The following is a 13,020-nucleotide window of genomic DNA, read 5'->3' as shown; positions in this document are numbered from 1 at the left end:
GTAATACTTTATGTTGAGCCAGTATTTGACAATGTTTCTCTGACTACAAAGAATAACAATGTTTTCTCCATTTATAGTGAAATTTGAAGACTTATTATTTAAAATTAAAGTGTGGAAGTTAAATTCATGACTGCTTTAAATTGATGTATTATAAGCACAAAGTGTTCTTCAAAAGAAGACAACAATATGGTTTTGATACTATACTGTGTTTCTCTTTTCTTAATTATTTTTGGTTACATAGAACTTTTATTTCAAAGGATATCAGTTGGCCTGTTTTATTATTTCTTCTAAAACTGAAGATATTAACAGCTTAAGAAAGCCATGGGTTTTGGACAAGCACAGAAAGTTATAAACAAGAAGTATTTCCCTTGCTTTTTGAAACTTATAAGTATACTAAATTATTAGACTGGATTTGTGTCCAGTATTAGTAAAGGTGTTATGAAGTGTACTGGAAAAGCCACTGGAAAACAGGACAATCCGGACCAGAATCCTTGTAAGTTGTCTAAGTCACTAACTGACTAGTAAAGTTAAGAAAGGAACCAAGGTTTGCCTTTGAAATGCTTAGGACAGCTGTACTAACAGACACAATTGTCCCAATGTCCCCTTATGTCATGGATGTATCCATCAATTATTTATTCAGTCTTTATTGGGTAGTAGGTTGTTCTAGAACTATGAACACAATGGTGAACAAGTAATGTGCCTTGTTTTGGAGTTTACAAATCAGTACAGAAGAAAGACATAAGTTCTTTGAAAAAGCAGAAGGTGCTTTGGGAGCATGTAACAGGGAGAAAAATATATCCAGAATCTAGGAAGGTTTCCTCTGGGGAAGAAATGTCACCAGCACTGAAAATAAGAAACTCCATTTCTATTTTTCTTTGCATTTGTCCTCACCTAGTTAATGAAAAGAAGGTGTGATTCCTTCACAGAAGTTTAGAACCAGAAATAAGCACAATGATTGAAAACCTTGGAAAGATGTCAAAACAAACACTGTAGGTTTATTGTTTTAAACAAATGTGAAAAAATACTTCATAGGAGTTGACCAAAAATATAAAGCTTACAAAAATCTCCATTCAAAAATAATTTTAGATGATATGATATATGACATATATATGCAAACATGCATTTATAGACAACAAAATACACATATACAAATACTTGTTATGTAGTATATTGCATATTCACACACATACAGGAAGTGGGGTGAGGAGTAAGAGGACTGAAGGGTTAGATAAGGGCGAAGTGACACAAAGCAGTTGCGAGGTGCCTCTGTAGCCATCCCCTAACCCAGTAAATCAGAAAGTTCTATTTAACTATCAAGTGCTTTGTGAGAGTGAGTATCTATTCAGAGCTGAGTTTTGTTTTGGCTCTGAGTAGAGATATGGGTGAAAAAGCCAGAAAATAAGACAAGAGCTGATAACTAGATTACCCCAGGATACAATTTATTATTCAGAAAGACAAAAGGACTTCATGTCCTTCAGCTAATCCTCCAAAAATATTATTTCTGGGAATTGAGCATTTGGGGTGAAACTTCCTGATGAGCCCAAGATGTGCAGATAGTTTGTCTAAATTGACAATCACTTAACTCTTAATTGTTAAAGTTCTTAGCATGGCAAATTAAAAGCCCCTCTACCATATTAGATAGTTGGACTGATGTGATATAAGGGTCTAAAGGGAGTTCTATTATTTTCCTCAATTTAAATCAATTTCATTTCCCATTCACCATTAGACAGGAAGCTTTTTAATCCCTTAATTGCTATAGTTAAAAAATAGGAAAAAATTAAAGTGGGTGTTACCAAATACTCCCCTAGGCATCAAAATCTCAACTATTCATTTGTAGAGTGCCTAATTTGCAGAACTTAAATGCCAAGGGAACAATTTAAGATAATCTAGTTGCTAAATGTTCCCTTAGGTACTTAATGAGATGATTTGCTGAATAGGGCCATTATTAATAAGCCAATTAAATGTTGAAGGGCAGCTACTGAAAAAAAATGGTCATTTTGTTTCGATATAGCTTTTATTAAGCATTCCTTTTTGTCAAAACATAGATAGCAGGGCCATGTGACAATTAAGGGGATATCTTAAAAGTTATTCTAAAATCATGATCTCAATCCATAGGGAAATATTTACTATCATCTGTATGGAGGGAGAGTGGAGGAGAGATGGAGAAGGTCTTGCTTTTCTTATCTATGGAGGGCTTCTTGACTGTTTTTATTCATTCAAAGGAGAAATCCACTAACTTTCTTTTCAAAGTCTCAGGGTAGGTATGTATAGTCAGTATCATCTTACTTGAAAACTGAGTAATTATAAAAAGAGAGGACAATGGAGGCGGTGAGCTCCTACTAATTTGATTAATTTTAAGGTTCTTATGATTCCAGAGTGTTATGATTTAAGACTTCATATTTCCATGTAAGGCAGTTCCTGGCTCCTGGACTTCCTGGTAGCCTGATTCAGCTATTTATTACTTATGTGACCTTAAGCTCCATGTGCTACTCTAAATATGAGAGAGGGGATTTAGCACTCTGGATAATTTATACACACAAACACACACACATTCCACTGTGATTGAGAAAGATGTGAGGTTTGGAAGTTTTTAGGAGAGTTTCAAATTCTATTATCTTTTCTTTTTTTTTTTTTTGGTATTATTATAGCTGACTCAAATCATTTTGTTTCAGGTCCTGAAGCTTGGTAAAATTTTGTAAACTGGACACTACTTTACCTACTTCCTAGTCTCCATCACCCACGTACTACTTTAGGGAAAAAAATGATCTAATTTTTCCTATTCATCATCTTCTGTGTTCTCACAACTCACAAAATTAACACAGTGCATGTTATTTCTTGTATTAATTAATTCTCGTATTTATTAGTCTAGTTAGGATCATTTATAATTGCACAGCATAGATTAACTTATTCACTGAATCACTGATGCATTTATTCATTCAGACAACAGTTTATTTGATGCTATTAATACACAGATAAATAAAAATCACTTTTTTCCCTAGCAGCAGAGAAAATTACCAAAAATCATAGGTCTATTTATGTCCATAACTATTCATTGTTGGAAAATATTTCAAAAGTAAACTGATGGCACTTAAAAAAATGTGAGTGTACACATCTAGATATAATTAACTTAAGTTTAATAAATTATCAATCAATGTGACACATCAACGAAAGAAAAGACAAAAACTACATGATCAATTCAATAGCTGCAGAAAAAAGCATTTGATAAAATTCAACATTCATGTTAAAAACTCTTTAACTAAAGTGGGTATAGAGGGAACATATCTCAACATAGTAAAAGCTATATATGACAAACCCATAGCCAACATAATACTCAGTGGTGAAAAGTTGAGAGCCTTCCCACTAAAATCTAGAGTAAGTAGGCATATTCTCAACACATCTATTCAACATTAGAAGTCCTAGCCATAGCAACTGGACAAGAAAGGAACAAAATTGGAAGAGAAGATGTAAAATTGTCACTATATACAGATGATACGATACTATATATAGAAACTTTAAAGACTCCACAAAAAAAAAAAAACTACTAGCTCTGATAAACACATTCAGTAAGGTAGCAGGGTACAAGATTCACATACAGAAGTCTGCTGCGTTTCTTTATACCAACAGTGAAAGGTCAGAAAAAGAAAGAAAAAAAAATCCTGTTTAAAATTGCATCAAAAAAATGAAATACTTAGAAATAAACCTGGCCAAGGAGGTGAAAGACTTATATGCGAAGAACTACAAAACACTGATTAAGGAAATTAAAGAAATGGAAAGATCCCATGTGCTTGGATTGGAAGAATTAATATTGTAAATGGTCATACTACCCAAAGCAATCTACAGATTTAATGGGATACCTATCAAATTATCCAGGACATTTTTCACAGAAATAGAAGAAATAATCCTGAAATTTATATGGAATCACAAAAGACAAAGAATTGCCAATACAATACTGAAGAAAAAGAATAAAGCTGGAAGAGTAACTCTCCCAGACTTCAGACAATACTACAGAGCTACAGCAATCAAAACAGCATGATACTGGCACAAGAGCAGACATGCGGATCAATGAATCAGAATAGAGAGCCCAGAAATAAGTCCACACACCTATGGTCAATTAATCTTCAACAAAGGAGACAAGAATACACAATGGAGAAAAGACAGCCTCTTCAGAAAGTGGCATTGGGAAAGCTGGACAGCTGTATGTAAACCCCATGTACAAAGATAAACTCAAAATGGCTTAAAGACTTAAACATAAGACATGATAAACCTCCTAGAAAAACATAGGCAAAACATTCTCTGACGTAAATCTTAGCAGTATTCTTCTAGGGCAGTCTATCAAAGCAATAGAAATAAAAACAAAAAATAAACAAATGGGACCTAATTAAACTTAAAAGCTTTTGCACAGCAAATGAAACTATAAATAAAACAAAAAGACTATCTATGGAATGGGAGAAAATATCTGCAAACAATGCAACTAACAAGGGCTTAATTTCCAGAATATACAAACATCTCATATATATAGCTCAATAACAAAAAAATACACAACCCAATCAAAAATGGGTAGAAGATCTAAACAAACTTTTCTACAATAAAGACATACAAATAGCCAATAGGCACATGAAAAATGTTCAATATCACTAACTACTAAAGTAATGCAAATCAAAACTACAGTGAGGTATCATACTAGTCAGAATGATCATCATTGAAGAGTCTACAAACAATATGTACTGGAGAGGGTGTGGAGTAAAGGAAACCCTCCTACATGGTTGGTGGGAATGTAGTTTGGTGCAGCCATTGTGGAAAACAGTATGCATATTCCTTAAAAATCTAAAAATAAACTTACCATATGATCCAGCAATCCCACTCCTGGGCATATATCTGGAGGGAACTCTAATTTGAAAAGATACATGCACACCAATGTTCATAGCAGCACTATTTACAATAGGCAAGACATGGAAACAATCTAGATGTCTATGGACAGATGACTGGATAAGGAAGTTGTGGTATACAGACAATGGAATACTACTCAGCCATAAAAAAGAATAAAATAATGCCATTTGCAGCAACTTGGACAAACCTAGAGATTGTCATACTAGGTGAAGTAAGCCAGAAATAGAAAGAAAAATACTATACAATATCACTTATATTTGGAATCTAAAAAAATGAGACAAATGAATTTACTTACAAAACAGAAACAGACTCACAGACGGAAAACAAACTTGTGGTTACTAGCGGAGAAGGGGGGAGGGTAAATTAGGAGTTAGGGATTTGCAGATAGTAACTACTATATATAAAATAGATAAACAGCAAGTTTCTTCTGTATAACAAAGGAAACTATATTCAATATCTAATAACAGCCTATAATGAAAAAGAAAATGAAAAGGAATATGTAAGTGTATATACATACAACTGAATCACTATGCTGTACCCCAGAAATTAACACATTGTAAACTGACTATACTTCAATTAAAAAAAAAAATCACCTAAATTTCCCAGGTTTGCCCAATGTTGAGAAAAACAGGAAACATTTCTCAATTTCTTTTGTAAGGCCACCATTACATAGACACAATTAAAACAACAAACAAACAAAAAGTCATCACGCTAACTGGAAACCAGAAAAAGTTTTAAATTTGGCTGCATTTCAAAAATTGCAAGAAATGAGTAGGTGTTAGAATACAAAAATGATGTATGTGAATTAAAAATGACAGTAGCATGTTTTTGTGAAGGAAATACATTTAAGGGAATTTATTAAATGAATTAAAGTGAATTTGGGGATATGAAAAAGGAAAAAAGTTAAAAATAAATAAAATTGACACAGTGTAATGGGGATAACCATAATTATTAGTAAATCACTTTACAAAATTTAAAATTTTGTTTCACATTTAACATATTCCACACTAGACACAAATACTCAATGGTACTTATGGTAAAGTTGTTAACAGAAATCCCTTCTAGTGGACTTTGGCATCATTTTTAGTTGAAGGCAAAGTCAATCAGGTGACTTTCTTCATCAGTCTGCAGCCAAAGGACATCCTTCATTCCCTACACAGATGACACATCCCAAGACAGCTTTGAGCTGTTGGAAATCCCGTGTTAGTTACTGGTAATTAAATGTGAAGAAATCTATTCCCTCTTTCTCAAGTTCAGTGTGGCCATTCTTTGCTATATGTTGATTAGAATGATTTATTTTTAAAAATCCATATTAAACAAGTATATTTTGAGTTGTTAATAATTTATAAAAATGAATAATTACTTTTGAGGTGTGATTTTCTAATCCTACCTACAGTAAAGAAAATTGAGAAGAGGGCTTAGCTTGAAGTTACTAAAATCAAGCAGAATGGAAGGTGAAATATTCTGCTAAACTTGTCAGAAAAATGGGGAAAATATACCTTATTTCTGAAATGTTGCTAAGTGTAGAAATCACAAGATGAAAACCATGGCATTATTTGGATGATCTATGCTTAGACTTAACAAAAAACAAATAAACAAGCAAACATTTTACAATTTATAATGATGAATTTCAGCAACAGAAAATTATCTGATTTCCTTTTATCATTGTTTTACTTAATATGCATTCTCTGCTGATATATCTGTGATTCAACACAAATTTATTGCAGCTTAAAAACACTGTACCAAATGATAATAAACAGGGTACTTACACTTCTGTATTTCACAATATATTCCAAAATGGGGGCCCCTCCATCATCCTGTTTGGTGATACTGAGTTTAAAGCTCTTCCCACTGCTTGGCTGTCCATGTATGGATGGAGGACTTGGTTCACCTAAATAAGCAATATAACATTCTTGATGTTTGCACACACCTCGTATGTGTAGAGAAACTGCATTTAAATAAAAGCAACACTGTTATGTGTCAGATTCTATGATATTATCCTTGATGTATCGTTTCCCATTTGCTCTTTGTTGTGATCCAACCTCTGAGCCTCCTTTTCCCCATCCAAGAAACAGCAACACTCGTAAATCTAGAAGTCTCACGCCAAAATTGTGAAAACTCAGGACCGAATATATTATTTATATTGATGTGAAATCCTCTGAGAATAGAACTCACTGCATTACACAAGTGTTAAACTTTATTTCCTGTATTAATAATGTGCAATCATTTATTTTATTAATGTAAATTTATTCTGTAAACATTCTGCAAACATGGATTAATATAAACATATTAAACCATCAAACTGTATGGAATATATCCTTACCAGGAAAGCAAATAGCTTAGCAATTAGTTATCTGATTTAATGAGCATTTTTTTAACTAGATGCAAATTTGAATAAAGAAATTTTGTAGCATCATCCAATCTATAGGTGGGTTAATATCTTTTTAAAAAATTCTAGCTTCATGAAAGTACCTGCCTGTGATGTCATTCTCCACATAGAGATGGTATTATATCAAAGATACTTATAATACTTTGGGGGGGTAGGTAGTTAAGTTTGTTTGTTTGTTTATTTAAAGGAGGTACTGGGGATTGAACCCAAGACCTCATGCATGCTAGACATGCACCTTACCACTGACCTATCCTGGAGATTATAAAAAGAAGAAGAATCAAGACAGAACGCACAGGACCTTGGGGGAAGAAAACAACATTACCAAACTTTAGTTCAACCCACTGATGCAGAGAGCATGGTGGCAGCTGAGGGAGGAGATGTGAGGACGGCAGGCAAAGATGTGTGGAGGTGGAAGGTGTAAAGTGACTGGCGGTGTTGCTGAGGACTGACTGTTAGAAGAGAATGGAAAGATTTCCATTTAAATTAAGACTAAGTCATTCTAGAATCATTTTAGTCTAGAGGCAGGATTACGAGTCAAGATGTACTTGCAGTCGTCCTGGTGACAAAATAAAGAAGGAATGAAAAAGACACTGGCATCGGGAGTGGAGAAAAGGGAACACATCTGACATTTTATGAGAACCAACAGAAAAGAATTGGTCAGAAGTTAGGATAATTATTGCGATCAATTTGACTGCTTTCTGTAAGTATATATAATAGGCAGGGTTATGCATTGATTTCATAACAGTATTGATTGAGTCATGTTCAAGTTTTCTCACATTTTTTCACAAGTTATTCAACATGAAGGAAATGTAAATTGTTTAATTTATCTTAACTTCATGTAATGCAGTTGACTTAAAATAACCCAGAACAGGACAGTAATGACAGTAATGACAGTAATGTGGAGGTTGCAATAGTTACTCTTCTGCTGTCACCACTGCAATGGATTCATACAGTGGTGCCTTTTCCTCCCACTCAGGGCCTACGGAATTCACGGGCTAAAGGCAATGGTTATGCCTCAGACAAGGAACAGAATATTACATGTTACATAGAAACGTTTCTACCCTTTCACAGAGTATAGTCTGAGTGCTACAATCTAATTAATCAGACTATAAATAAGTAGGACACCTTCCTGACTGGAATAATCTCCTGAAAGTAATTTTAATGTACAAACTGTACTTTTCTTTCCCCCTTGCTCCAGAACAAAGTTATTTTTAATAAAACCATCTTCAGAAACCACTTCAACAGACACATAGTTCACTCCCTCAAAGTGCTGAAATGTCTCCCTGTATTTCAGTTTTGTTCTTTGTTTTCTTTTTGGAGGAGGGAGGTAATTATTTTTGTTTGTTTTTAGGGGAGGTACTAGGATTGAACCCAGAAACTCTTGCATCTCTTGCATGCTAAGCAGGCACTCTACCTCTTGAGCTATACCCTCCCCCTCTCGCCTGCATTTTAAAATCCCATTTAAATTTGTAAGTAAAGAGAATGGCAACAGTACAAAATAGAGAGGATTACTTACGAACTGGTAATGTTTGGAAAATTTCTATTTTACTGTAGTCTCCTTGCCCTTTTCCATTTACAGCTGCAACCCTGATTTCATAAGTTGTATTTGGTTCCAGGTTGCTCAAAACAACCATTGCTAAACGAAAAAAAAAATATGCCTATGATTAATGCATTTTAATGAGTAAAACAAATCAACCTATTACAAAGCTGTGTGAATAATATCACCGTAAATTTTCCCATGAAATATCTGAAAAAATAAGAAATACACATAAGAAGAGAATGATTTGTGAACAATCCTCTTCTTCACCTCTGTTTTAGCTTTCTACACACATGCAGTAACTTTCAAAGAAGAAAATTAATAGTTCCGTTTGTGATACTTACACTCACAAAGTAGAAAGTAAAATATTCTCTTTCATCTTTTTAATATTCAAGAAATAAGATAGATTTAAATAAATACTTTATTGCATGCATCTCAAATATTTTATCTACTCTAAATGTATTATTTCTATAGAATTTAATGGAGATATGCCATTTAGTATCTAGAACTCTGGCCTCTAGTATAAAGTGTTTGAGTCATGTCCAAGTGTCACAAAGTTGACTGCTGCAGCAGTAGATCATTTATTCAATAATCTCAAATCAAATCAAGTTATTTTTAATGCTAGCTTGAAGCTTGTCATCTCTTGTATTTTCTTTCTGAATGTCTTCTCAGTTATACACTGTACCAGGTCTGGATTCAACATGACACAAACGAGAAGAAAGAATCTGAAAAAATACAGGGATATAAAAGTTATTAGAAACATCTCCTGGGTCATGCCAGCGCTGTTAGTTTGCTGGAGAATCTTAAATACAATTTCAGATTTCAAAATTTTTCATTTTGAAAAATTCCTTTGACGGAGCTAACAAAATTCCATAGTTGCCTTTATCCTTACTGCTTTTGCTAAACAGAGTAAAAATTAACCAGTGGAATTGACAATGCTTTGATGAATAATCAAAAGAAAGTTATGTCCAGTTTACATAACAACTTCAAGCCAAATAATCAATTCATAATAAAGGATATAATCAATCACAAAATAAAAAGATTAAGTCATAAGTAATCAGGGTCATATTCATAGGACTATTGATTAACATGAACCATGACTGAAGATGGTACACATTCAATAAAATTCTAATGAAATTTATTAATTACATTATAATATACATTCACTAGATAACATTTTCCATTTTACACCAAATGAACATATTTAATAAATTGGTTTTGATATTTCCTTGTGCTCCCTTCTTTTCCCCAATATTATCATATATATCAGATAAATATTACCAGAAAAATATATGTTTTGGATATCAATCAGACCTTATTTAATCCAGTACAGATGTTTCAAAATCATTAGAAATGATAAATTTTCAATTAGTGAAATTTACATTTGTATTTCTCAGTTTCTTGTAAATAAAAACTGAACTTGTGCTTGAGAATGCATTTCCTTGTCAAAGCCTCAGATGAAAACACATGGTGTCAAAGTTAAGGGAGGCCAACTGGGAAAAGACTGATTGGCAGGGAAATCCAACTGATTAGAAGCTGCAAGAATAAACTGGAAAGCCAAAATTTGAATCCAATTATTTCCAACAGGCTAACAACCAGTGAGCTTCTTCAGGAAAGCCAAACCCAGCTGGCTGGTGACCTGGAGTAGTGAAATATATAACAACAGCTTGACAAAAAATACAGCTAAATGGAGAGAAGGCTCATGCACAGATGAAGCTGGTCATGAAGATTATGGAAAGGGAGAGGGAATCAAATGAAGAGTTAGGCAGCTAAAATGCTAAGAAGTTGGAATCCTATTGACCTTAAGAGAGAAAGTTTCTGCTTTAGGTCAGCATAGCAAGGAATTCAAGAGTTAAAAATTTATATTTTATCATTGAATCAATTAATAAATATAGCAAATTTAAAGCCAAAGTGAGATTAATGCTTTACAAAACCATGTTTACTCTTCATGGCTTAAAACAAAATGCTTGCACCCTTGGACAATCAATAGCGTCACGGAGTAGTTTGTGTCTGACTATCCTCTTCTTTAACCTAATAAAGAATGACTCGACGTAGCTTGTAGACATATGAGAGACTCTTGTAGGAAATGGTCAGACTGTAATGAGCTCTAACGAGACCCTAAAGTGATGCATGCTTTAGACTCATGAAAGGAGCCATGTGGCTCCGGGCCTGAACCCACCACCGACTGCGATTCAACTAAATCTTAGGGCTGAGTTGGTCTCTCAACTTTTAAAAAGAGACATTTTATTAAATATCATAGAAACAAAAGTATAAAAACAGGTTGAAAGAAGGTATAGAAAAAAAATCGTGATCTGTGAAATAATCGCTACTATGAATCAATTATCCATGCAAATGGGGATATTATGTGGAGGCTGAGAAATAATACAAAACAAAGGATAGTCTAAAATGTATTCATCTTTGACTCTGGTTAGTGGAAAAATAGTTTATGGGCAAAAATAGTCAGTGATACTTACGAGTATCAACATTTACACAGATAATAGAGAAAGAGATTATGTTACACAAGAATATGAGATGGCCATAGTTGCCTGTAACGCTGCAGACAACTCTGGTATGTGACATCCTTTCCATACTCTGTGCCGTGAAGATGTAGCTGCTACCATCGTTTTATGAGGCAGACTGTAAGCTCAGCTGTGTAGGTGAGAGCAAATAGCAATGTTTACATTCAACTGTTTGTCTTCATACAATCAAACAAAAAAGCAATCGAATTTAAAGCACACAACTCTAACTGTAAATAAAACTCTTCATTTCATCAGAAGTGTAGAGATCATGCTATTTCTCTTTTTAGGTAAAAAATGGGTAACAGTAGAGCTATCTAAGTATCAGAGCATATGAAATCAGGGAAAATTGAAGATACTACTTGGATTAAACAATTAAAACAACAACACACATTCACACAAAAGCAACTTCACTATTTATTTGAATTATCTGAGTAATTCCAGTAAAAGCTCTTTCTGGCTTGGATTATCAGCATTCTTTCCCCAACATTCCATAGGGATTACGAGGAGCTTTGAATGTCCCTCTACCTCTGCCAAGGGGAAACCTACTTCTTTAATTACATTATGATCAATTCAGAATTGATGTTCCCCATGTTTCCCCTTCTTCTCCTGTTCTCAGACTCTTCCCTTTACTCCCTGAGTTTCACAGCAGAGCGGTTTATGGAGGAGAGGAGAAAAGGGGGTAAACTTTTCTTACATCGCTGGGCTAAACCACTCAGAGGTAAAGCGGATAGGGGAGGTCTTACAGAAGACTTTCCAAATTATAGGGGAGACGCCTGGAAGTAAACCTACTGATGCCAGTTTTACAAAATTTAAATACAAGAAGTCAGTCTGTTTTTGAGTTTTGACTCCAAAGGTTTTGGCACAATAACCTTTATTATGAGCCTTATTAGCATTGTGTGAACATAAAGGTTACTGCGTGACAGAAAGAACTCTGTAAATTGGGACCAATTTAAAGAGAGGGAAAGAAAAAGAGTCAGGGGAGGCAAAGCCTGTATCTGTAATTTGACTTGCCTTTCTTAAATGGGAGTATATATATACATTAAATCACCTGTAATGTACTGGCATATTACCAAACATAGGGCTTCTGAATACACAAGGTAGGGCTCGAAAGCAAACCACCACTTGAAATCCAAAGGCTGTGTACTCTATAATACAGTGCCTCAAATTATGAAGTTAGTTAATGGAAGACTTTCTTTCTCCAAATGTGTCCATACAATAGAACAAAAGAACCACAAACTAAGGTGTGAGATGGGTTCTTTCTCTATAATTTATTAGAAATTCAAACTCAAAAATGAGGTGAAAGTAGGTCTGATTACAAACCACTGACAGTTCTCTAAGGACAAATGACATACATTAAGGTTTTTTTATGGTTATATTCAGTCAGCATGATGTGGAAACCATAATGCAATTCTGAAAATTATAAACAATCATGAATTTTTCTTTGGCATGGCAACAGGGGTAAGTTCTGTAAAGAATCTGGTTTCCTTCACTAATTTAATGTTCCTGCTTGATTTAAATATAACTGAGTTTCATAAATGATCATTTTGTCACCTGGCTATAAGTGCAAAATACTATAGCAAAATATTGAAATACATTAAAAACAATGACATTTAAACTGGCAAATGATAGGAAAATAGGAATTTTTTTTTGCATTATTTTTACAAGTATGGACATGATATTACTAGAGA

The 13,020-nt window shown here is 33.8% G+C and overlaps 1 protein-coding gene across 2 annotated transcripts in view; it reads right to left on the bottom strand.

Annotated features, from left to right (window-relative positions):
• NCAM2 (neural cell adhesion molecule 2) overlaps positions 1–13,020 on the bottom strand; it is a 430,164-nt gene that overhangs the window by 37,620 nt on the left and 379,524 nt on the right. For both annotated transcript variants that reach the window (XM_010977397.3, XM_031458159.2), the window contains exons 13-14: positions 8,793–8,912; positions 6,657–6,778 (exon numbers count right to left, since the gene is read on the bottom strand). In XM_010977397.3, the coding sequence (XP_010975699.1) occupies positions 6,657–6,778; positions 8,793–8,912 (242 nt within the window). The remainder of the gene's footprint in view (positions 1–6,656; positions 6,779–8,792; positions 8,913–13,020) is intronic.

Source organism: Camelus dromedarius, chromosome 2 (genome assembly GCF_036321535.1).
Source record: "Camelus dromedarius isolate mCamDro1 chromosome 2, mCamDro1.pat, whole genome shotgun sequence".
Classification (NCBI taxonomy): domain Eukaryota; kingdom Metazoa; phylum Chordata; class Mammalia; order Artiodactyla; family Camelidae; genus Camelus; species Camelus dromedarius.
This window is presented reverse-complemented; position numbering and strand designations above follow the sequence as displayed.